Consider the following 25395-nt stretch of genomic DNA (forward strand, 5'->3'; position numbering starts at 1 on the left):
AGTTGCATTTGTACAAGCTGAGGCATGAAGTCAAAGCAATGGGCTCCATTTTTCTCAATTTTGGTGTAAGAGAAACTCGCTTGCTCCTTCCTTTCAAACTTTTAACTTTGCACCCCATTGGAACACTTGTGAGTGCCCCTGCTGCCACTGACGGAGGGCGCATGGCAAGGGTGTCTCATGATGTTGGGACCAGGGCTGCCCTAAGACCTTGTCCTACCTGAGGGTGGGCCCTTCCGGAACAGATTGGGGGAAGTCCTGCTGCGGCAGCAGAATGGCAACGGTGTTTCATTCAATACAACTCATTGCATTTTGAAACATGTTACACAGGTGTAAACAGAGGAGAGAATAGTGACCAGGATATCATAGTCCCTTGTTTTACTGTCTGGACCAGCCTGACCTTGAGATTCTCAAAACAATATTTGCATAAGAAATGAACCTTCTAGAATCTTCCAGAATCTTCCAGCACTTTCCAGTTTCTGCCCTCAGACTGTAATCATGGCAGATGGAGCCAGGGTGGTGGGGTGTCCGACGAGGACCTGTCAGAGGCCAGGGTCCTCACCCTCACTCGGTCAGGAAGCTCACAGCTTGACTTGGACCACTCATACTCCCTCGCAGCTAACCCAACTCACACGAGTTGTTGTGAGGATAAAACGATGACGTGCAGGGAAAGGAGGCAAACCAAAATATATACACTGGGCTGAATTCAACGACCCCATTCTGCTAGTGCAGAGCTTTCCAAACTGTGTCGACTGGAAAGGAGTTAGTTTAACCTCCGGTTTGCTAGTAAAACTGAATTGCCGTGTCGCGAAATGATGCGTGTCTAAAAAGTGTGTCACCAACATGAAAAGTTTGGAAAGCTCTGTGCTGGTGGAAACCTGTCCTATCCCATCTCCTCCAAATACACCCTGGAGTGTTAAGAGAACCCCCAGATCAACGTTTGGTGGGGGGAGAGAAGGGATATTGTTCCACAGGGGAAGCAGAAATTCTTACACTGACAGAACAACAATCTCTTTAGCTGTACACTGAATTGCACCCACCGCCTCAAGTTCTTTGGAGTGGGGTCGAGGAGGGTTATCAATTTGTTTGGCTCTTCTTTTTATTTTGCATTTTGTGTTCTTATCTTGTATTTTTATGCTGTGAACCACCCTGAGATAAAGGACGAAATGCAAATTTAATGCATGAATAAAATTTGAAAGGGAAGGTGGAATAGAAATGAAACCTTAGATCAAACCACCATGATCTTTCATAATTATCCGTTTATTTACCGTACATACAGTGGAAAAAAAGGTTCTGTAGAAAGGCAGAAGCCCCATCATGAATACATATTAAAACAATACAATATGAAATATGTAACATAATCAGCAGATCCCGATGTCGATCTTTCTCTCCCCTCCCCCCACCTTTGTCCCTGATGGATCTTCACCCACCCTGGCGGGGAAAGGGGGTGCCCCATTTTGGGGTTTGACTCAAGTGCCAAAATATCTTAGGCCAGCCCTGGTGCTTATTGAGATGTTTTCCTTCACTTATGACTATGTTTATGTTTTTGTATTTATGTAAATCCTTTGGTGATGCAAGCCACATTGAGCATGGCTTAAAAATGGAAAGGCAGCATACAAATAAATGAAGATAATGATGATTATCTCCAGGTAAGGCTAGGAGTCTGGAACCCTGGAGAACTGCTGCCAGTTAAGAGCAGACAACACTGAGCTCCATTATTATTATTATTATTATTATTATTATTATTATTATTATTATTATGTATTTGTTCCTTTTTTCAAAAAATGAAACTCAAAAGCACCTTACAAAATCTGAACACTAAAAAAAGGATAAAAACAGCCTAAAATATGCAAATAGTATAGAATTTGTTTGGACTCTGGGTGAGGACCTAGAGCAGGCATCCCCAAACTTCGGCCCTCCAGATGTTTTGGACTACAATTCCCATCATCCCTGACCACTGGTTCTGTTAGCTAGGGCTCATGGGAGTTGTAGGCCAAAACATCTGGAGGGCTAAGTCTGGGGGTGCCTGACCTAGAGGCTGAGAGGAAGGGTGTGTCAAAAGGAAAATGAATTAATACTGATTTTAGATATATTAGTAATTTTGTATTAATGTAACATTTTTATATGTTGCCTAAGATGGTTGAGAGTAAATGCAATAAGTTATCTGAACCACTGAGGTGGTAGAGAGGCAGCCTGTTCTTCCCTCACTATTTCTTCCTTAGGTCACTCCCTGTAGTGTTATTTTCCCAGGCTTTCCTTCATTCTTCTTCAATCAGTTAGTGTTTGATCTTCCTTTCGTTAACCATGATGGACAAATGTAAGCTTGTACTCAGAATGGCTTTGTTTGCAAGCAGTATTAAACCTTATGTTTCTTTGTTCTTTCAACCAACAGCATTACCCAAGTATTTATTTCTGCGTTCTGCGGCAATATAGATCCCAAACTCTAACAAAAATACCTTATTTCCCTCTGCGTTGGAACAGAATTATTCCAGTGACTATATATGCTCACAGACAGGATTGAAAAATGTTTTTAAGATGACTGGTGCTCATTTTTAAGCCAGTTGCAAAGCTTTGGTCACCAGTCCTGCAGAAGAGGTAGATTTACCTATAATGTATGAAGACCAACAGAGAGTCATGGGAGATGCCTTAAAGACAAAAGCCATCTTTGTGAGGAGGATGCAGAGTCACAGATGCAGGAACTGTATACTTAAAGACTGCATACGCAACCATACATTTAAAGAGCATGACTCCCCCAAAAGAATCCTGGGAACTATAGTTTGTCAAGGGTGCTGGGAACTTTAGCTTTTTGAGAGTAAGCTGGACTATTTGGGGGAATTATGTGCTTTAAATATATGTTGTGTATGAGGCTCAACTTCTCCCATCAAACAAAGACTTCTGAAGATGTTATTTCAAATGTCCTGTTTCTATATGTTTTCCCTAATGCAGCCGTACCTTGGTTGACGAACGCCTTGCGACTTGAACGTTTTGGCTCCCAAATGCCGCAAATCCAGAAGTGAGTGTTCCGGTTTGCAAACATTCTTTGGAACCCGAATGTCCGATGCGGCTGCCGCAGCTTCTAACTGGCTGCAGGAACTTCCTGCAGCCAATTGGAAGCCACGCCTTGGTTTCCATATGTTTTGGAAGTTGAATAGACACCCAGAACGGATTCCGTTTGACTTCCAAGGTACCACTGTATCCAAAACAGCAGCCTTTTTCAACCTAGTGCCAGATGTTTTGGACTACAACTCATCAGCTCCAGTCAGCCCAGCTGGATGGCGCCAACTTAATGAAGGCTCCAGTGCAGTTTGGAGTTCCAAGGATGTTTTCTGCACTGTAATTTCCAATTCTACACCATTACCCCCAGCCAACATGAAAAACCCTGGCGGTTACATCTGAACAGGTAAAGGTTTAAAATAGCTGTTGACCACAGACTGGGAGGAGTGACTGGTATTATGTAGGGAGTTCAGAACAGCTGTAGGTCTTCAAGGATACCACTGCAGAAATTTGAAATGTTCTCCTCTCCCATCTAAATCACTCCACAGCTGTTAGGCTACAGACCCAGAGCCAATGATCAACTGCAAACACTGAGACTCTGTGTAAGACGATGTTGGCTGTTCACATGACATCCTCAAAACATACATTTATTCCATAACAGGGGGGAAAGAAAATGCATCATGTACACAGGAAGCTGTATTATTGCACTAATCTGTCAGCCATCTGTCAAGAATGCTTTGATGATGTTTCCTGCTTGGCAGGGGGTTGGACTGGATGGCCCTTGTGGTCTCTTCCAACTCTATGATTCTAATCACTCACCGTTGGCCCATCTAACTTAGTATTGTCCACACTGACTGGCAGCAGCTTTCCAGGGATTCAGACAGATTTCCAGAACTACCTGGAAATACTAGAGAATGAACCTTGGTTCCGCTGCATGCAAGACATACTCTACCACTGAGCTATGGCCACTGTTCCAAGACAGGCAGGTGGCCGAGACAGACAGAGACCACCACCAACAACAAACCCATGGGTGGCTATTTAGACAGTTCATGAAACACGTTTCCCTTCCCATTATCACCCCATTCCAGTGACATTATGTTCCCCTCCGTTCTCTGGGTTTTATGGCAAACTCTTCCCTAGGACATGAATATCCCTAGGATGCCTCTCCTGGGTGGATTTTCATGTGCCTATGAAAAACAGAGGAGCTACAAAACCTTTTCTCGCACACCAAGCACTCGTACGGCTTTTCTCCCGTGTGGATCCTCTCGTGCACAACAAGGTTGGATTTCTTACTGAAGCTTTTTTCACAGTACGAGCATCGGTGGGGCTTCTCTCCCGTGTGCACGATGGTGTGTTTCCGAAGGTGAGAGCTGGAGATGAAGCTTTTCCCGCACTCAGAGCAGCTGTACGGTCTCTCCCCGGTGTGGGACCTCTCGTGTATGACGAGGCGCGATCTCTGGCTGAAGTTTTGCCCGCAGTCCAGGCAGTGATACGGCTTCTCTCCTGTGTGCGTCCTTCTATGAGTCTTCAGCTGGAAGCTAGTCCTGAAGCTCTTCCCGCACTCGGTGCACTTGTAAGGCTTCTCTCCCGTGTGCGTTCTCTTGTGTTTGATAAGGGAGGCGATCTCCCTGAAGCTGTTGCCACAGTCAGAGCACTCGTGTGGTTTCTCGCCCGTGTGGGTCCTTTTGTGAATCACGAGCTGGAAGCTGATCCTGAAGCTTTTCCCACACTCGGAGCACTCGTACGGCTTCTCTCCCGTGTGGGTTCTCTCGTGTTTCACCAGAGAGGCTCTCTCGCTGAAGCTTTTGCCGCAATCGGAGCACTTGTGTGGCTTCTCGCCGGTGTGCGTCCTCTTGTGGAGTTTAAGGTGGCAGCTGATCCTGAAGGTTTTCCCGCAGTCGGGGCATTCGTAGGGCTTCTCTCCTGTGTGGGTCCTCTCGTGTTTAATGAGGGCACCCCTCTCGATAAAGCTCTTGCCGCAGTCTGAACATTTGTGGGGCTTTTCTCCCGTGTGGATTCTCAGGTGCTTAACAAGTATCCCCTTTTCACCGAAGGCTTTTCCGCACTCTGTGCACTCATACGGCTTCTCCCCCGTGTGCGAACGCTCGTGTTTGATCAGGGTGGATTTAGCATTGAAGCTTTTGCCACAACTCGGGCATTTGTACGGCTTTTCCCCCGTGTGGATTCTCTTGTGTTTCACAAGGTTTGTTCTCCAGCTGAAGCTTTTCCCGCACTCGGAGCAGATGTATGCTTTCCCTCCAGCGGGGGTCCTCTCGTGGGGAAGCAGGGATGCTTTGCTGCTGTTAGAGATTTTTCCACAGTGTGTGTATTTATGCAGTTTATCTTTTGCTCGTATTTGCTGACCCTCAGGTAGATCAATGTCCAGGTGACATTGCTGTCCTCTGTTGAAACTCGTCTTTTTCCTAAAAGGGAAGGTCGTTTCATAAAAGTTTTGGCCCCCTTCCCCATACAGGAAGCCTTGCTTTACGCTCTTCCCCAAGTGCCAGTCTACCCCCTGTTGACTTCCAGACTTTTCTTCCATTCCAGGCCCCCAGGAAAACATTCCTCCAGCTCTCTCCAGCGGCGTGCCACAGACATCCATGTCCCCAGGTTTTTCTGGCTCAAAGGTCTCTTCCTCGTTCTTCAGTACCTGACCATCGTATTCTGAAACAGAGACCCACTTATTTATTTAAAGTATCGTAAGAACTCATAAATCCTGCAACATAATGTAGCAACACAGAGTACTCCCTTTCAGGATTCTAGTCACCCCGATCCACTCCCCTCCCACTCCGCACAATCAATAAACGTTCCAGTCCTCATTAGGCAGTTTGGGAATTCCACACACCCCACACACATATTATCATCAAATTGTAGAGTTGGAAAAGACCCTAAGGATCATCTAGTCCAGGGGTCAGCTAGTCCCTCAGACCTTGTGGGGGGGGCAGACTATATTTTGAAAAAAAATATGAATGAATTCCTATGCCCCACAAATAACCTAGAGATGCATTTTAAATAAAAGGACACATTCTACTCATGTAAAAACACCAGACAGGCCCCACAAATAACCCAGAGGTGCATTTTAAATAAAAGGACACATTCTACTCATGTAAAAACATGCTGATTTCCGGAGCGTCCGCGGGCCGGATTTAGAAGGCGATTGGGCCGCATCTGGCCCCCAGGCCTTAGTCTGGGGACCCCTGATCGTCCAACCCCCTGCAATACAGGAATATGCTACTCTCCCAAATGGGGATTGAACTTGCAACCTTGGCATTATCAGCACCATGGTCTAACCAACTGAGCTATCTTCACATTTAGATCCCCCCCAATACTTCTTCAAATCTTCAGGCTCCCCCAAGTTCACTGACACTTTCCCCTTGTTGAAACCAAATAAAAAAATTCCTCCCAGTAGCACCTTAGAGACCAACTAAGTTTGTCATCGGAATGAGCTTTTTTTTATTTGGTTTCAACTACAGCAGACCAACACGGCTACCTACCTGTAACTTTCCCCTTGTGTGTGGATGGTGCCATTTTGGCTACCTAAATAATCAGTACCTGAAGAACTGAGATTATCAATTATATTAAGATTACTGCTGAGAAATGTGTTAAGAGGAAGGCACGTTTGGCAAACCCTCACTGTGATCAACTCCCACCCAGAAAGGACGTGTGGATCCAGAATTAGCCTCCACAGTCACTTACGGACTCACTGTTAAGACCGTGTTCATGGAAGACAATCTTACTCAGCTATGAGTGATCGCCAAAGAAGACTATTCCGATTGTTGGAGAATTGAGATCATTGTCACTATTGTTTGCAAACCGCTGCTGCCATATAACACCTTGCACTATCTACAGAGGCTTCAAGAAGATCCCAGGGAGGTATTTAGGCTGGCTGATAAAGGACAGCCTTGTAGATATCATTTCCCCCTTTATCTGGTGGCAGTGAGTTCTTTAAGCAGGGAAAGAGAGGGTGCAAAACGGATACACTCTGTTGCAGCGAGTTCTCGCTTCCCCTGGTGGCATTGAATTGTGTCTGGCTGGGAGTTGGCCATCACAGAATTCAGCATCCCACCATGAGGACCAGAAGGGAGCCACCCTTGCTTCAAATCCTTACCCGCTGAGCTTGCCTCCCAGTCATACTCCTGCTTGACCTCCAGGGGGAGCTGCAACTTTACAATCTCCAAAGGATCTTCCTCCGATTTTGGGGATTTTACAGTCACAACACCAAGGGCCCCTGGCGCCTGAAACAGAAAATGGCGACATGGTTAAGGCACAACAAAATGCTTGCAAGGATTAATGCTTTGGTCTGCTTTCCTCTACATTTAGCTTCCCCTTGCCAAGCTAGCCAGCTCAACAGAAGAAAAGATAAAGAGACTCAATTCCCCCTACCCCCGTCTAAAGTTGTGAAGACAGGAAGTGTCTCCATGTGGGTATCTCCAGATTGTTTGCAAGTCTATCTTTCCTAGGGCAACAGGATGGCCAGCGGTCAGGGATGCATCACAGCTCTCCAGATAGACAACCTGCCTCTCTGACCCAGGTATTTGCCAGTTTGGGGCTCTGTCAAGGTTCAAACAGCCCCTGTGCCTTTAAGCAGCAGTTTATCTGCAGCAATTAACAGAAGGTTCATTTCCATGCCATGAAACCAAGGAAGTTGCAGCTGCCGATTTCCACAGAGCAAATCACTCTTGGCTCTTGAAAGCACAGCAGCCCACACTGCTTCTCTCCACCACCCATCTAGCTGACAGCCACCAGACCCCAGAACCTGGCTGCCCGGGCATCACCCATTCACACCTGCTCTAGAATCAGCAGTTCTTGAGATCTTCCCCTTGGCATCTACCCTTCTCCACATCCACAGATAGCCCAGAGGAAGCTGCCTTGTACTGAGCCAGATCATTGGTCCATCTAGCTTAGTAATGACTGGCTTTCCAGGGTTTCAGGTGTGTTTCTTTCCTAGCCCTACCTGGAGATGCCAGAGATTGAACCTGGGACCTTCTGAATGCAAGGCAGATGCTCCTCTACTGAGCTATCCCCCTTCCCTAAGTTTCTGAAGTCATCTGAATACCTCTTGCAGCCCGTCAGCATCCTGGTAACAAAACTGATGGAAGTGCTGGCGTTGGTCCTCCACGTCAGCTTCTTCCTCCTCCTCCTCCAGTATCTCTTCCTTCACTTTCACACAAAAGTCCAGGTTTTCAAGGGCCTCTCCACACACATCAAGATGGGTTCGATCCGTACCCTCTCCTCCTGGCCCCTGTGTGACGTCAGTGACTCTCTTCAAGGAGACCTGGCATTCCATTGTGCCATCCTCTGGCCATGGATCAGGCTGCTGGGAGCTGCTCCTCTCTCGTGGGGGTGACTCTACAGTCTTTAGGAAATCCTGCCCCTGGCTCTCCCAGCGTTGCTGCAGCCCCTCCTCGGGCTCCTGCTTAACTCGTGGAGGGCCTTCCCCAGTCAGAAACTCACAGACAGTCCCAACCTGGACAACATGGCCACCTCTGTCTTCTGCCACTGAGCTGTCTTCTGGTTTGGCTGCAGAAGGTTCCTCTTCCTCCATCTTCATTCCAGGACTAAAAATATAAATTGAGGCTTGTTTACAACAATCTGCCACAATGGGGTGGGGGTGGGGTGGGGATACCCTGACAGTGGGAAATGAGATAACCGAAACAGCATATACCAGGCATCCCCAAACTGCGGCCCTCCAGATGTTTTGGCCTACAACTCCCATGATGCCTAGCTAAGAGGACCAGTGGTCAGGGATGATGGGAATTGTAGTCCAAAAATCTGGAGGGCCGAAGTTTGGGGGTGCCTAGCATATACGGTAAAATTGACAGCTTGTTGGAAGGAAAAGAACATTATCTTTGTTTTATGGGGAAATGTATATTTATAAAGTATTGGGTACAATAAAATATAGGAAAATGCAAAGCTACTGTATATACTTTGGTGGGGGGCTGTAAGTCAGTAACATGAACAATTATTTTTGGAATTTGTTTGCCCTTCTTACAGTCTATTTTTACTGTTTGTGTGTGTGTGTGTGTGTGTGTGTGTATGTATATATATATATCTTCTCTTATTGATATTGTACTTTGATACTGCCTCTTCAGTGATAACAAAGATGCAAAAAGAAAAAAAAGGAGCTTTAATGAGTGCACAGTGCGATTTTTAAATTATTGTTTTATTCCCTACAAACACTAATATCTATATGCAATGCAATAGTGATCTAAATCTATCATAAAGGTATAAAAGTTGCATGGAAAATATAATATTAGGACAGGTTCTTACAGTCAACAAATATTTGCACTGTGCAGCAATAAATAATGAGTGGATAATTAAAAGGACAATATAACAATTAGAGCTTTTGTGAAATGCCGAGAGTGGAATTCAATAGCACTAAGCGGGGTTTGCCTGTCCTGAATCTTCCAACATTCAGCTACATTGGAAGGCTCCAAATTCTACTATTATGCCCGTTTGCTTTCTCTACACCATGAACAATCTTATAAACCTCGATCATCCCTCACACCCATTACTTGCCTTTTTTCTAAACTAAACAGCCCCGAACATTGTAAGTGTTACTCAGTATCAGAGGCAGGGAGGAGGCAACCCCCAGCAAGTTTCCCAATTGACCACATGAAGAACAGGAAGCAGGAGTAGCTGGGCCTTTTATGTTTGATCAATTCCAGCAGGGCAACGTTGTCAAGCACAGCAAAGCAGCTCACTGTGCCTTAAACAAATCAACAAATGCCTACGGTAAATTTGGCCACCTTTTAAGGTGCCACAAAACGTCCTGCTGTTCTTGCTCCAACCGACTGTCATGTGGCAATGAATCCCACAGGTTCTGGGCAGCTCCACAGAGTGTTCTGTGCCTGATATCACCAAGGGCAATCTATTTGCTGGAAAGCGGAGGCAGCGTCCCTCATAAGAAATATGCTATGAAGTCTTGGTAGGGGGTTGGATTGGATGACCCTTGAGTGTCCCTTCCAACTCTACAACTATTCTATGGTGACACCAGCCTTGGTGGACCTGGCACATACTCCAGATGTGGGTGGGCTCCAGCTCCTTTGGGCACCAGCCAATGGAACACCTGGAGGGAACAGGGGTTCCCCTCCAGAGATCTAGGGTATGTGGGGGAAGAACCAGCACCTTGACATTAACCTAGAAACAGGTTTGCCCATGCCCTTGATTTGGCTGTTTAGAGTGAGGGGAAGGAGCAATGAAGGGGGCTGGTTGCATCTATATGCACAGCAACATTTGCACCCTTTTGATCTGTAAGGTGCCTCCCTCTCTCTTTCTCCAGCCATGAGTTTTGGGCTCCCCCCTCTCTTGTAGCTGCTCTCTATCTCCTCCCCTCCTGCTGTTCCTGCAGCCAGACATCCATTGGGCTTCAACTCACCTGCTCCCAGCAGCCCTTGCAAGGCACCCTGAGCCTCTCTGCTGCAGCCTCCACGTTTCTCAGACAAATGGGAGGGGGCAGGAAGGTGGCTTCTCTTGCCACACCTCCCCCTTCCTCAGCTTCTGCGGACGCTCTAAGCGCAGGAGCTCTGTGTCTTTAACCCCATGAGTCCCTCTGAGAGAGGGGGGGAGAGGAGCCAACTCTCGGGGACTGAAGTCCCTTCGCCAATAAAATATTTGACAGGGCTGCCCCCCTCCCCCACAAGTTGATAGGCATTGCCATGCAAACGTTTTGTATGTGTTGCATCATGTGATTATGTGGGGCAGGCTTACCCCTCCCCCCCCGGCCAATATTTTATTTAAGTTGGAGAGAGATGGCTAACCTGCATGGGAAATATGCAAAAACATAAAGAAGAGCCTTGCAGAATCAGAGCACAAGGTCCCAGCTAGTTCAGCCACCCTGGTTGGTTCCCAGGGTGGCCAGTAAGAGATGCTTACAGTGGAACCGTCTCCCTCTGGAGGTGGTGGTCTCTCCTTCCTTGGAGGTTTTTAAGCAGAGGTTGGAGGGCCACGGTCACCTGTGAGGGATGCTTTAGTTGCGATTCCAGCATTGCAAGGGGTTGGACTGGATGGTCCTTGGGGTCCCTTCCAATTATACAATTCTATGGATTTCTGCTTTGCCACACTGAACGATCCCCCCTCTTCTCCCCACCCCACTGTTCTGGGGGCTCTCCTGCCCCTCCAACCGTTTTGGGGAGGAGGAGACCTCAATAAGAACTCTTATTGCACTGTCTTCTGCTATTGTTCAGGGTCAGCTGAATCTGGCTCTCCCCCCCCCCCCCAAATCTTAAAAATAATAAGCCCAATGCTTAATTGTGCAGGATCTCTGGTAGTTTTTATCAGGTTTTCTTGGGTAAAATGTTCCTGATCCTTATAGCTTACAACAAATCTGCGTTTCCCAAACTTTTCACAGCCAGAGTACTGTACCTACTTTCTAATGATGCTCAAAAGGCTTAATCTTGTGACTGAAAATAGACAAGCCTGTAGCAGTGATTCACTCAAGAGGTGCAAATGAGACTTGTACTGTATTGCAGTTTGCCATTCATTGCTTTGAGGCATTGTCATGTCGCCACAGGTAACCCTTGCAATGAAGTTCGGAAACCTCTCTTTTTAGGACTGTTTAGGACTAGGAACTTTCCCCCAGCCCCAACGGCTGCATTCTGTTGTGCGCAACCCTCCGAGGGCCATATTCCAGTGATGAGTAGAGGCAAAAACCAAATGCAGCAATGAGTGTAATTTCCCCCCTTTGTACGGTAGGCTGATTTCTACACACCCTTGCACACCCCTCACCAGCCCCGAATTCAGGCAAGAAAGAAACAAAACTGCTTTATTTCTCATTATCTGATACTTAATCTCTTGGACTGCATGCACTCTGTGTATTTAAACCACATGGCTTCCTTCTCAAAATCCTGGGCTCTATAATTCACTCTGGGGTGTTAGGGGAAGGGTTTTACCTCTGGCAGGGGACACACAATAATAATAATAATAATAATAATAATAATAATAATAATAATAATAATATATTTATACCCCGCCAATCTGGCTGGGTTTCCCCAGCCACTCTGGGCAGCTTCCAACAGAAAAATGAAATAAAACAATGTATTAAACATTAAAAGCCTCCCTAAACAGGGCTGCCTTCAGATGTCTGGTAGCTGTTTTTCTCTTTGACATCTGATGGGAGGGCGTTCCACAGGGCGGGCACCACTACCAAGAAGGCCCTCTGCCTGGTTCCCTGCAACTTGGCTTCTCGCAACGAGGGAACCGCCAGAAGGCCCTCTGTACTGGACCTCAGTGTCCGGGCATGCTCTTCCTGGGGTAGTTTGTCCACCTTTGGTCCCCACCCTGCACTCAGCTCTCACTTGTGGCTCCTAGAAGCGGTCAACATGTGACAGCAGGCACACCCAGGGGAACAGCTTCAACTGCTCAGTTAAACCATGTGAGGGGAGGCAATGGGTCTCAAACTCTTGGTGAGTAAGGGGCTTCCCCTGCATGTGAAGACAGGCTCTGGTGGACTGGACAGACCAGACCAAGTGTGGGTCCAATGGTCAAGAAAGCGATTTCTGCATGTGCTGTACAGGGAAGTGAGGGGCAGGCAGGGCTCGCCAACCTGGGGAAGGAGCCCATCTAGGAGAAGGTAAACTCTGATCCTAAACCTCCACTGATTTACGAAAAGATCAACAGAGGATGCCGTGGAGATTGCACTCCAAGCTGTTCTTGCACATTTGGAGCAGCGGGGGAGCTACACCAGACTGCTTTTTGTAGATTTCAGCTCGGCATTCAATACCATTCTACCACGACGTCTGATAACTAAATTGGGAAATCTGGGGCTCCCGCTATCACTCTGTGGGTGGATACTGGACTTTCTTTCAGATCGCTCCCAGAGGGTCCGGTTGGGCCCTTATATGTCTAACATGCTTAGGACTAACACAGGAACACCGCAAGGATGTGTGCTTAGTCCGCTCCTTTATACTCTTTATACCTATGATTGTGTCGCTGCCCACCCTAGAAATAGGGTTGTCAAATTTGCAGATGACACAACCGTGATCGGGCTCATCTCTGATAAGGAGGGTGAAACGGACTATAGAGATGAGGTGGAGCGGCTGACAGAGTGGTGCAGAGTTAACAACTTGCTCATAAATACAAAGAAAACAAAGGAGCTTGTAGTGGACTTTAGGAGACAGAAGAACAAGGTCCAGCCACTTTTGATTGACGGAATTTGTGTGGAGAGGGTAACAACGTTTAGATTTCTAGGCATTGAGTTACAGGAGGATCTGTCCTGGAGTGTTAACACAAAGGGGCTTGTGAAGAAGGCGCAGCAGACTGTATTTTTTTGAGAATTTTAAGGAAAAACCATCTTCCACAAAAGCTGCTGCTTGCCTTCTATCACTGTGCCATACAGAGCGTGCTCACGTACGGTTTGTGTGTGGTACAGAAGCTGTACTTCTCAGGATAGAGCAGGGCTGTGTAGAATTATTAAAACAGCAGAGAGCATTATTGGCTGTTCACTCACCACCTTAGAACAAATCTACACCACCAGGTGCCATAGAAAAGCGCTAGACATATCAAGAGATCCAACGCACCCTGGTCACCATTTCTTTGAGCTCCTGCCATCGGGACGGAGATATAGAACAATGCAGGCAAGAACGAGCCGTCTCAGGAACAGTTTCTTCTCTAGAGCGATTTTGGCCTTAAATGGAAAGCCTGGACTTTGAAGTCATCTATTTTACTTGTTATTTTGTATTATATTTACTGTTTTTAATTAGGTTTTGTATTTTTGGATTTTGCGGAATGCTTTATCTGAGTGGATGTAGCAACCGAGTAATTTCATTGTTCCCGCAAGGGGACAATGACAATAAAGATATCTTATCTTATCTCTTACCCCTATACCCATTAATAAGAAGGGCTTTTGGAGTAAACCCTGAGGAGCAATCAATACCCATCGCCTTGCAGGATATTTTTGGGAGAATAAAAGGCTAAGGAGTAAACTCTACACAAATCCAGAGTGGAGCCCCTAAGGTGGTTAAATGGCGCCTTGTAAGCCTCCTTCCAGCAACTCCTGCAGCCAAGCTGGTGCCAAATGCCTTGCTCTGAACGATCGCACCTGACCCACATTGGAACAAGCTGCTCACAGCTGACAGCGGTTGGAAGGAGTCAAGAGGAAATGAAGGGCTCCAGCGCAGGAAACACAGACAAGAGACCTCAAAGGAAAGACAGGAATCTGTTTATTAGAGGCCCAACGTGCTTCCAATAGTTTCCTCAGAGGAACTGCTGAGAACAGTCTTATAAACACCGCCTTCGTTTCCTTAAAACAGCCAATCCCAGACCCCGGAATCATACAGAGAAGCAGCTGGGAGACTCTGCTCTGGCCAAGTGCTTTGGTATAGTGTCAAGACTAGGACTGGAGGCATTTGGGATCACAATTCCTCCTCTGCCACAGAACTCACTGAGCGACCTTGAGCTACTCATTCTCAACTCAGCCTAACCTACTTCACAATGCTGTTTTGTGAAGGGACAAAGGATAGGACAGCAGCGTAACATAAATAATACAGGTATTCTAAAAACGAGCCTTTATTTCTCTCTCACAGTGGACCAGGGCTTCCTTCGAGACCTAGGAAGGTGCCCGTTATCTACAGTTTATTATTTGGGGCGGGGTTTGCAATGAACCTTTGCACAATTCTCACGTATAGAGCTGGCCCGTGTGTACCCGTTTATGTTTCTTAAGGTCGGAGCTTGAAACGAAGCTTTTGGGGCACTCGGAGCACTCGTAGGGCTTCTCCCCCGTGTGGGTGCGCTGGTGGGTGATGAGGTTGGCCTTGACGCTGAAGCTTTTGCCACAGTAGGGGCAGCTGTAGGGCTTCTCCCCCGTGTGCCTGCGCTGGTGTTGCACGAGGTGTGCCAGCTGGCTGAAGTTGTTGCCGCAGTACGAACAGTTGTACGGCTTCTCGCCCGTGTGCACCCGTTTGTGCGTAAGTAGCCGAGAGTTCGTCACAAAGCACTTCCCGCACTCGGAGCAGGGGTACGGCTTCTCGCCCGTGTGCGTCTTCTTATGGATGTTGAGGTTCCCCTTCTGGCTGAAGCTCTTGCCGCACTCAAAGCACTGGTGCGGCTTCCCCACCTGCTCGGCTCGCTCGCGATTTGGGAAGGCCGCGCGCCAGGGGACCCTCTCGACGCTGCATGCAGAGCCTTTTGCCGCTTTCTCTCCCTTCTGCGTCCGCCAGCTGTCGGCGCTCAGGTGGTGGAACTGCTGCCGCCAGTCACCGCCTGCACCTCCTCGCTTCTTGGCCTTCCAGCGGCAGATCCCCTCCTGGCTCTCACGGAGGCCTTCGTCGCGCCGCAGCGTGGAGAGGCACTTGCGGGGCTGCTCCCCACCTGGGGCTCTCTCGCGCATGGCCAAGCACGACCTCTTGTGAGAGCGCTCCCCACAGGACAGGCATCGGCGCGGCTTGTCCACCGTTTGTGTCTTCTGGTTCTTCAGGAAGCTGAGGCGCAGGCCGTTTTCGGAGCCTGCCTTCGTCCTCTTCTGCTGGAGAACTTCCTCTTGGAGGCTCCTCTCCCGCAAGCCTTTGTCGCTCTCAGCTTGCTTCGAAGCCTTCCCGGGGACGTTTTCCCGGCCATTCCCGAGAATTGCTTCCATGTCAGGACCTTGGAGGTAGGCCCCTTTACCGCCTCGGTCCAGCGCCAGCCCCCACTCGGTAAGCCTGGGTTTCTCTATAAGCGATTCCTCCTTCTCCAGGTTCTCCTGCCCATGCTCTTCATGTTCTGAAAGAAGCAGATAATCATGACAACGGTTATGCACAACAGTCTGTGGTTTGTTCGTTCACTTAACTTCCAGCCTGCCTGTCAGCCGACAAGCTCTCAAAGTTGATTATGTCCATACTGAATTGTCTTAACCACTGCAAGCTACTCTTTCTGATAACAACCTCTTGTGTGTGAATGGTGGCATTCTGCAGATGCAAGGACCCACATTTGAAGGATGAGTACAGTACGAATACATAGGACTGACTGTGGGAGGGTGACTCATTGAACTCGGCAGGACTTATTTCTGAGTTAACATGCCAAAGGTTGCACTCTGAATTGGGGGCTGTGTTGTGTGTTTCTGTGATATGTAAGCTTCCTGGAGCAGATTGCATCCCAAAAGACAGCCTGTAAATGATTTCATAAATAAATAAACCAACTCTGGGCTTCACCTCACTTCCGTCCAGTTGAGTTGCTTCAGCATGCTGGGATAATAATAATAATAATAATAATAATAATAATAATAATAATAATAATACCCCAGCTCCCAACATAATAATAATAATAATAATAATAATAATATGATAAAACATCAAACATTAAAAACTTCCCTAAACAGGGCTGCCTTCAGATGTCTTCTAAAAGTCACACAGCTTATTGTTTATTTCCTTGACATCTGATGGAAGGGTGTTCCACAGGTCGGGTGCCACGACTGAGAAGGCCCTCTGCCTTGTTCCCTGTAGCCTCACTTCTCGCAGGAAGGGAACCGCCAGAAGGCCCTCGGAGCTGGACTTTAGTGTCTGGGCTGAATTATGGGGGTGGAGACGCTCCTTCAGGTATACTGGGCCGAGGCCATTTAGGGCTTTAAAGGTCAGCACCAACACTTTGAATTGTGCTAAGAAATGTACTGGGTGTTAGCATTTTCACCCCTCCCAATGTGAGAATCAGATAGTCTCCAGAGAGAGAAGTGGGCGGGAACTGTTCCTTCACTCAATTGCCTTACTGACTCAGCTAATTTAGTAAGGCGTGGTATTGCTATATTGCTCTGTAGCTGTTGTGAGTACTCTGGCTCTCTGTTATGCTGTGTGTTTGTAGTGAGAGCTGTTTGTAACAGCCTATGTATATATTCTGTCAATAGCTTGAAATAATAAAGAGGATTAAAAACCTCTGCCGCACATCCATTGTTTATTGAAGCAGGAGGTGCTCCAGTCGTCCTGTTAGCCCAGTTGGGGCAGAAGAGGGACTGAAGACGTGGATATAACCTCATAAAACTATCACTGGGAGCCAGAGGGGGTTGAAAGCACCAACAGGAGCACCAGATTCCCTCCACTGGCGTGTTTGCACCGTGCCAAATTTGCTACCACCCCAACTCTCCTCCGTCTCTCTGCCCCAGTCTGCTGCAGCAACTCAGCCACACCAAACTGTTGTCAACAGCCATCTTTGCTAGTGCTCATCACCCATCATGGGGTGGCAGATTTTGATGCAAAACTATGTGACATGTGAAACAAATCTCCCTTTGGAGCCTAGCTTTGCATCAACACTTGAACCCAGCACCCTGAACCACAACCTTACCCAGCAAAACGGCCTCCTCCTCTTCTTCCTCGTCCTCCTCCTCTTCATCATCATCGTCCTCCTCCTCCTCCTCTTCGTTCTCTGTAGAGAGCTGCATCACGGTCTCCAACGGATCCTGCTCCGATGGTGGTGAATTAACGAACGCCTCTTCCACTAGTCCGGACACCTGGAATACAAGCAGCCCTGTTAGCCAAGAGCTGGATGGAAGGCTACAGCTCAGCAGGTAGAGCATGTGCTTTGTGTGCAGCAGGTTGCTGGTTCAATTCCCGATGACTCCAGTTAGCACCGGAGAAGGGATTCCTTTCTGGGAAATGCTGCTGGTCACTACAGGGGAGGGAGAGGGAAGCTCAAGCCCAGGGGGCCAAACACGCATACCCCTCTCACAGAATTGTCGAGTTGGAAGGGAACACGAGGGTCATCTAGCCCAACCCCCTGCAATGAAGAAATATTTAACCCAACATGGGGCTCGAACCCACGACCCAGAGATTAAGGGTCTTGTGCTCTGCAGACTCAGCTACCCTAGGTCTGAGCTATCAAACAGTCTCAGATTCCTGAACATGCTTAGTTTTCACCAGTTGCTGGGAGGAGTGGGTGTCTCTTGTTCCTTTAGTGCAAGTCTGTTTTTAAGTTTGCACACTTTGGGGCTCCGTCCTCTTAGAAATCCCTCTTGTATCTCAGTGGCCCGGTTTGGCTCCCTTCCTCTCAGCACCTCCGCCTGCAAGCGAGAGGGAGAGAGATGAAAGCCTCACCGCAGCCTGACCTTGGGGCACACTGCCAGTCTAAGAACATAAGAAGATTGTTGCCGGGCCACCCTATCCTGTCTGGGACAGCGGCCAGACAGGTGCCTCTCGACCTGGATCTGGCCGTTACATCTCTTCCCAGTCTTGAGCAACCTCTCTTACCCTTCAGCAAGGCTGACCACAGTCCATGGGGAGCCTCTCATTTCAATGCCGTGACATTAAGCAATCGGGTTATTATCCCAAGAGGGTGGAGGAGAACTGAGTCTGGTCAGTGGGCCAGAGCCTGTTCTCTCCCGCTCTGCCCCCCACTAAAGACCACCAGTCGACGTTCAAAGGATCTGCTGTAATTTCTGATCCCAAAATTAAAATCCCTAATGCCACTGGTCCCAGCTGATTCTCCGGGCTTCGCTTATGCAGGGCTCTCTTCAATCCCCGACACTCAGTAGGTGCTTACAGAGAGTCCTGTGCTGTGCTCTGAAGTCCCAACACTCAGCTGATAGTCAGAGATTCAAAGCACCTTGCAGAGGGATTTGCAGGGGCTATAGATGTGCAAACCCCGTTGAAGCTGACTCAGAAACTCCAGCGGGTGCAGAATGCTGTGGCGAGACTCCTTACGGGGTCCTTGCCACGGGATCACATTCATCCAGTGCTTTACCAGCTGCACTGGCTTCCAGTGGAGTACAGGGTCAGGTTTAAGGTGTTGGTTTTGACCTTTAAAGCCCTTTATGGCCTAGGACCCTCGTACCTATGGGACCACCTCTCCTGGTATGCCCCATGGAAGACCTTAAGGTCCATAAATAACAACATTTTGGAGGTCCCGAGCCCCAAGGAGGTTAGTTTGGCCTCAACCAGGGCCAGGGCCTTTTCAGCTCTGGCCCCGGCCTGGTGGAACGGCCTACCACAGGAGATTAGGGCCCTGTGGGATTTGACATCTTTCCGCAGGACCTGCAAGATGGAGCTGTTCCGCCTGGCCTTTGGGCTGCACTCAGTCTAATCCCCCCCCTCATTTAAATCCCTTATATGGGATTTGTATATAAATTTTTCCCCCGGCTCTTTTTGCTGGCCCATGTAGGACCAGCATGGATAGCTGGTCCCGGTTTATATTTGACATTTTCTCCCCTTATGGCTTTGATCTATAGGCTACCACTAAAATGAGGCTGCATTTTAAACTGTATTCTAACTTATATTTTAATCAACTCTTTTGTTTTGTTTTTAAAATGTTTTTACTGTATTTATATTCAGTGTTAGCCACCCTGAGCCCGGTCTTGGCCGGGGAAGGCAGGGTATAAATATGTTGTTGTTGTTGTTGTTGTTTTCGGGCACAGCCGTGATTTTACCTGACGTCAGGTGGGTTCAGCTTTGCTGAAACATGAAGAAGCCTGGTGGGGCTAATTAGGCCCGTGGACCACAGATTCTCCACCTCTGGGTGTGACAGATTGGTTGGATGCAGAGGAATGGTGGGAGGAACTAGCAAGGTAGCCCCCAGGGGAAGAAGGCTCAGAGTCCTGGGGAGTAGTGGTGAGACAATGATGAGCGGTCAGAGTGACAAGAGGGAAAAGACCAGGAAGAGGAGGTGTCAGAAGCTGAAGAGGTAACAGGGTTTAGTGAGCTGGGAGAGTCTGTGGCAGAGAGAAGTCCAGAAGTGGAAGCAGGAGAGGGGGGCAGGGAGAGAGGCAGAGATGAGACAGGCTGGTGAAGGAGCCATAGGGGTCTCCCCCTCCTGCTGCATCAATCTCCCCTTCCCCCTGGTCTCCCAGAAACAGAGGAGGCATGAAAAAAGGAAGGAGCAGAGACAGGCACATTGGCATAGTCTCAGATTGCTTGGGAAGGGCCAGGGGGTGGAGGAGGCTTAGTCTTAGGCAGCTGTGGGAAGTAGACAGAGGGCCTTCTCAGTAAGTGCCCACCCTGTGGAACGCCCTCCCATCAGAAGTCAAGGAAATAAACAACTATCTGACTTTTAGAAAACATCTGAAGGCAGCCCTGTTTAGGGAAGTTTTTAATGTTTGATGTTTTATCCTGTTTTTAATATTCTGTTGGGAGCCGTCCAGAGTGGCTGGGGAAACCTAGCCAGATGGGCAGGGTATAAATAATGAATAATTATTACTATTATTATTATTATTGGAAGGCAGGGACCCTTAGTCTCCACAACTGCCTCACAGGGACAAGAACTACCAAGAAGAGTTGCTGTGCTCATTAGGCCTGGCACTCCTGAGCCAAGCTTGTTTCTCCTAATAAACTTTCCTTTCTCCATGTGATTTATTGCTGACCCACTCCTGGCGCCTGTTCCTGACACTGGGCTCTCCATTACTCTGGCCCTGCCACAACTGCACCTTCAAACAAAGCCCCACCTCCTACCTTTCGTTCGTGACTCTCAGCCTCTTGCAGCTTCAAGAGGAAGCTTTCGGCCAGGGCCAGCGCCTGGGTGCAGGTGGCCGGGCCGCCTTTGCAGACCCAGATCTGCATCTCCAAGGGCAGAATGGTCAGGAACTGCTCCAGGATCACCAGGTCCACAATCTGCTCTTTGGTGTGCCTCTCCGGCATGAGCCACTGGCGGCAGAGTTCACGGAGCTGGCTCAGGACCCTCCGGGGCCCCTCAATCTCCTGATAGCAGAAATGGCGGAAGTGCTGGCGGTGGATCTCCAAGCAGTCAACATCGTCCTCGTCTGGAATCGGTCCTTTCAATGGCCTGGAAACCTCCGAGCCTTCGTAGGTCTCTTCTCGCGCTCCCCCGCAAAGAACAGGCAAGGTCTGCATCGCAATGGTGGGCCCTCCTCTGGGCAGCCAGCCGCCGTCTTTCCTTGCTTGGTAGGTGGCCTTAAATTCCTTTCTCTCCTCCGTGGACACGGGTTCGAATAGCCGCGACGGCCTCCACACGGAGTAAGGAGACGGTGCTGACTTTGAGGCCTTTTGCTGTTCCTGAGTCTCCTGATGCTGTCGCAGCCCCTCAGACAGGTTATGTGGGGAAGCTGCCCCAGCCGAAATCTCATTGGCGGGGGGTCCTTGGGAGTCATGGGGGTCTCTTTCAGCCTGCTTTCCTCTTGGTCCCAGTCCCAGCAAGTTACAGTCTGCCATCGCTTCTTCCTGGCTGTGTGCCACCTGAGCAGGAGCATAAATTCAGGATTGATACGGTTATTATTGGGCTGCCTCCAACACAGCACCAAGCAAACATCTCATGTGTGCACGGATTTTGGCTTATGCAACAGAACAGGGGCAATAATTTATTATTATTATTATTTATTAAAAACACAATAACCCTCTCTAAGCCCGGCTCCTTCATCACATATCTTTAGGCACAAGGCAAAAACGCTTCTCTTCAGCCGAGGGTTTGGCTGATTAACTTTCTATGGCCTTTTAAATGTGTTTGTGAGGGGGGGGGGTTATAGGTTTGTTTTTCTTCTATTGCGCTTTATATATCTTGTGTTCTCATTTTGTCCTCTTATGCTGTGAACAGCCGTGTGTTCTTCGGGTGAATGGCAGTGTACAAATTTAATTAATTAATTAATTGCCGTATTTTTCGCTCCATAAGACACACTTTCCCCCCTCCTAAAAACGAAGGGGAAATGTTGGGTGTGTCTTATGGAGCGAAGGCTCCCTGTCAAGCAAGCAGTGAGAAGTGGGGGACAGAGGAGGAAATGCTGCTGGTTCTTCCCCACCGCCCCTGTTCACAAAAACAAGCCTGCTTTTGCAAACGGAGGCGGCGGCATACTCATCAACTCCCAGATTGAAAAATCCAGGATCAGCAGTGGCGCAGCACCAGAAGTCGCTTCTACGCATGTCCAGACATAATGATAATATTTTTGTTAACATACCTACGCTGCAATCCTATACATGCTAATACGGCTGAAATCCTAACCTCATTTACCTGAACTTAATGGGTAGGTGTGTACAGTTATTGTGGCATAAACCCACTCCTGCCCATATGAAATTACGTCACGATAAACGTGCTTGTTGCAATTACTGTAGCTTTAACAGACTGTAAACGCATGTGTGTGGGGAGAAATCCTATACTTGCCTACTCAGAATTAAGTCAAACAGATAAATGTCTAAAATTGCAGATTAAGTTCTACCTCTCTGGGCATGTAACACACAGAGATATTGTGTCTATATCCCCAATTGCAGGAGAGGGGGTGAAATTCATTTTGGTGGTTTACTTTCAATACCTGACAGCACAATCCTACTCAGAAGGTGACCCTAGTAAGTTCAATGGGACTTAGGTAAAGGGACCCCTGACCATTAGGTCCAGTCACAGACAACTCTGGGGTTGCGGTGCTCATCTCATTTTACTGACCAAGGGAGCCGGCGTATAGCTTCCAGGTCATGTGGCCAGCATGACTAAGCCACCAGAGCAGCACACGGAAACGCCGTTTACCTTCCTGCTGTAGTGGTTCCTATTTATCTACTTGCATTTTGACCTGCTTTCGAACTGCTAGGTTGGCAGGAACAGGGACCAAGCAATGGGAGCTCACCCCATCACGGGGATTCGAACTGCCGACCTTCTGATCGGCAAGCCCTAGGTTCTGTGGTTTAGACCACAGCACCACCCGTGTCAATGGGACTTGCTCCCAGGCAAATATGTATAGGATAGCAAATTAAGTTACTGTACCTCTAAATCAGGGGTTCTGAAACAATGGTCCATAGACCATTTAGGTTGTTTGTGAATTTGTGGTTGAAATATTCCACTGCATGAAATATGTACCGTATATTGATTTTTAGTTGTTTTACTTGCTTCTTGTAGTTCTTACACTGTATTTTATTGCATTAGAATTTGAATGCCATGGGATCCTAACTGTAACTGCTCCATGTTATATTGTTGACCCCCTCTTAAAAAAATAGAATCATTTGTGCAATTGCTGTGCTTAAATATCCACTATTTCTGTGCAAGGGATGTCCTGCCTACATGACTTCTATGGCCCTAAATCAGCCACACTAGGTCCAGGGATCACCAGTGGCCCCTGGTTATACTGAATGTTTATTTGCTTTATCTTGTTTTGACCTATTTTAATATTCTTGGCAAGCTAGCTGCAATCTTACACCCACTAATTATGCTGCATTAAAACCACTGGCCATAACAGGACTCGCTTCTAACCAGAAACGGCCAGCAAGTGTGGGCTTGTGGGATCAACTTTGTCTTCAGGAAAACCCTGAGATCCCCCACCTGGATCCTGGTACAAAAGATTACACCCAGTGCTTGTCTTACTCAGATTGGACCCACTGAAATTAGCAGACATGCCTAACTTAAGTATATGAATTTCCATCGGGTCAACTCTGAACAGAACTTTTTGTGTGTATCTGAAGAAGTGTGCATGCACATGAAAGCTCATACCAAAATATAAACTTAGTTGGTCTTTAAGGTGCTACTGAAGGAATTTTTTTATTTTGCTTCGACTCAGACCAACACGGCTACCTACCTGTAACCAGAACTTTTTTGTTAGCTATAACCACTGAAATCAAAGGCTTTTAAGCCCAATAATTTGCACTGAGTACGGGAAATGACCCAACAGAGCTCTCCCCAAAAACAAACTCCTATTTATCCCAAAGTTTATTCATCTCAGTTTTATACTTTAGGGCTGGGAGATAAGTTTCGCTGTCGCTATTGTTGGAAATTGGAAGTATTTGCTACTCTACTGCAGATCACCCCAACATCTACCAGCAGTGCCAGATCTATCTTCTTTTGTGCTTGGATTTACATTGTGAAACGGTTTACTGGGGTGAACCTTTATTTTTCTGCTCCTATTCGGCATTAAACCACTGTCCCTATTGTTTCCTTTTCGGCGAGAGTCCGAGGATTTGGCCGCAGCGGCTTCAGAGTCTCAGATTCAGGACCCGGAACAGCCTTGGGCTTCAGATCCCCATTGAACGACCTTGGGGCCAGCCTGGCCTCCCTCGCAGGGTTGTTGTTGTGAGGGCAAAACGGGAAGCGGGCGGAGAAGCCTCCTTTGAGCTCCGTGGAAAAGCAGGATGACAGAAGAATTATAAATGGGACCCAGCAATGGATAAATAAATCCGTCGCAGCCCATTATTATTATTTTTTTAGGAGGGGGGGGGTGGAGAGAGAGGGAGAAGCAAACATCCTTTCGTCTCTCCACTTCGCTCCACACTTGGTGACTGGGCACCTGCCTCCTCGGAAGTAAAGCTGCAGGGAGTTCCGCGGGATCTGCTCCCGGGAAAAGCGCGCTTGCATTGCAATGACTGCGCCAGAAAGCCTCCAAAAGAGGACAGCGTGGGGGTCCTTCTCTGAAACCTCCCCATTCAATACTGACCCTTCCCCCTCCCCCTCCCCCACTTTCCCCTCCCCCTCCCCCGGCCGCCTCCCACTCACCTCCTCCCCCGCAAAGCCTCTCGCAAGCGCAACTTTCTCCCGGGAACCGACGCACCGCCCGCCTCCTCTCGATGCGGAGCAGGCGTACAAAAGGCAGTTTCTCCCCGGGAAAAGAAAGGCTGCAGGACAGGAAGGGGACTTACCCTTCCCACCCACGACACCCCCCCTCCACCAGATCTCTGGACCTCTCTAGGCAAGGAGAGCTCTGTGCGTTTAACCCCTTGAGAGGGGAGATAAAAGAGCTCGCTCCGCTGGCGCCTGCAAGAGCAAGAGCAGCCGGGAGCGGATCCCTGGTATACGCATTCTCCGGGGGATCCACCTCGGATCCAGCCTCTTTTGGTGGGGCTTCCGAATATTTCCGCAAATGACTCCCTGCAAAGCTTCTCCTCCTCCAGAGCAGACCTGTTCAAATGCTCTCACTGAGCTGTGAACCCAGTTCCCCACCACCACCACCACCAAACTGTGGTCTGAAACAGGCTTACGTTGCCTTATACCAGGGGTTCCCAAACCAAGGCCCGGGGGCCGGATGCGGCCCAATCGCCTTCTAAATCCGGCCCGCGGACGGTCCGGGAATCAGCATGTTTTTCCATGAGTAGAATGTGTCCTTTTATTTAAAATGCATCTCTGGGTTATTTGTGGGGCATAGGAATTCATTCACCACCCCCCAAAAAATATAGTCCGGCCCACCACAAGGTCTGAGGGACAGTGGACTGGCCCCCTGCTGAAAAAGTTTGCTGACCCCTGCCTTATACTTTTCCCCGGGTGAACCACCCTCGTTTTCTGTTCTACCTTCCCAACTGCCAGTCAGCATCATTCTGGCCCTGAGCAGGTTCAGTCTTCATTGGGCTGATTTTTTTTGCCCCCCACCCCCAGGATGTGTGTGTGTGTTTTGTTGTTGTTGTTGTTTAGTCATGTCCGACTCTTCGTGACCCCATGGACCCAGAGCACTCCTGTCTTCCACTGCCTCCCGCAGTTTGGTCAAACTCATGTTGGTAGCTTCGAGAACACTGTCCAGCCATCTCCTCCTCTGTCGTCCCCTTCTCCTAGTGCCCACTCAGAAGGGTGGTGGAAATGGGTGATTGCCTGATAGGAATGGTAAAC

General features: G+C 48.3%; 1 protein-coding gene across 1 annotated transcript; it reads right to left on the reverse strand.

The window, feature by feature from the left end:
- Positions 1-1058: 1058 nt before the first annotated feature.
- LOC118081202 (uncharacterized) lies at positions 1059-24403 on the reverse strand. The gene is made up of 7 exons (XM_060270939.1): positions 24295-24403; positions 20331-21071; positions 17236-17401; positions 14610-15687; positions 8048-8549; positions 7100-7226; positions 1059-5655 (listed from the first exon to the last, which is right to left on the reverse strand). Exons 2-7 carry the CDS (start codon positions 21045-21047, stop codon positions 4145-4147), a joined length of 4101 nt encoding a protein of 1366 aa, XP_060126922.1. The 5' UTR covers positions 21048-21071; positions 24295-24403; the 3' UTR covers positions 1059-4144.
- Between the last annotated feature and the right edge of the window lie 992 nt (positions 24404-25395).

The sequence above is a fragment of the Zootoca vivipara genome, chromosome 2 (assembly GCF_963506605.1).
Source record: "Zootoca vivipara chromosome 2, rZooViv1.1, whole genome shotgun sequence".
Taxonomy (NCBI): domain Eukaryota; kingdom Metazoa; phylum Chordata; class Lepidosauria; order Squamata; family Lacertidae; genus Zootoca; species Zootoca vivipara.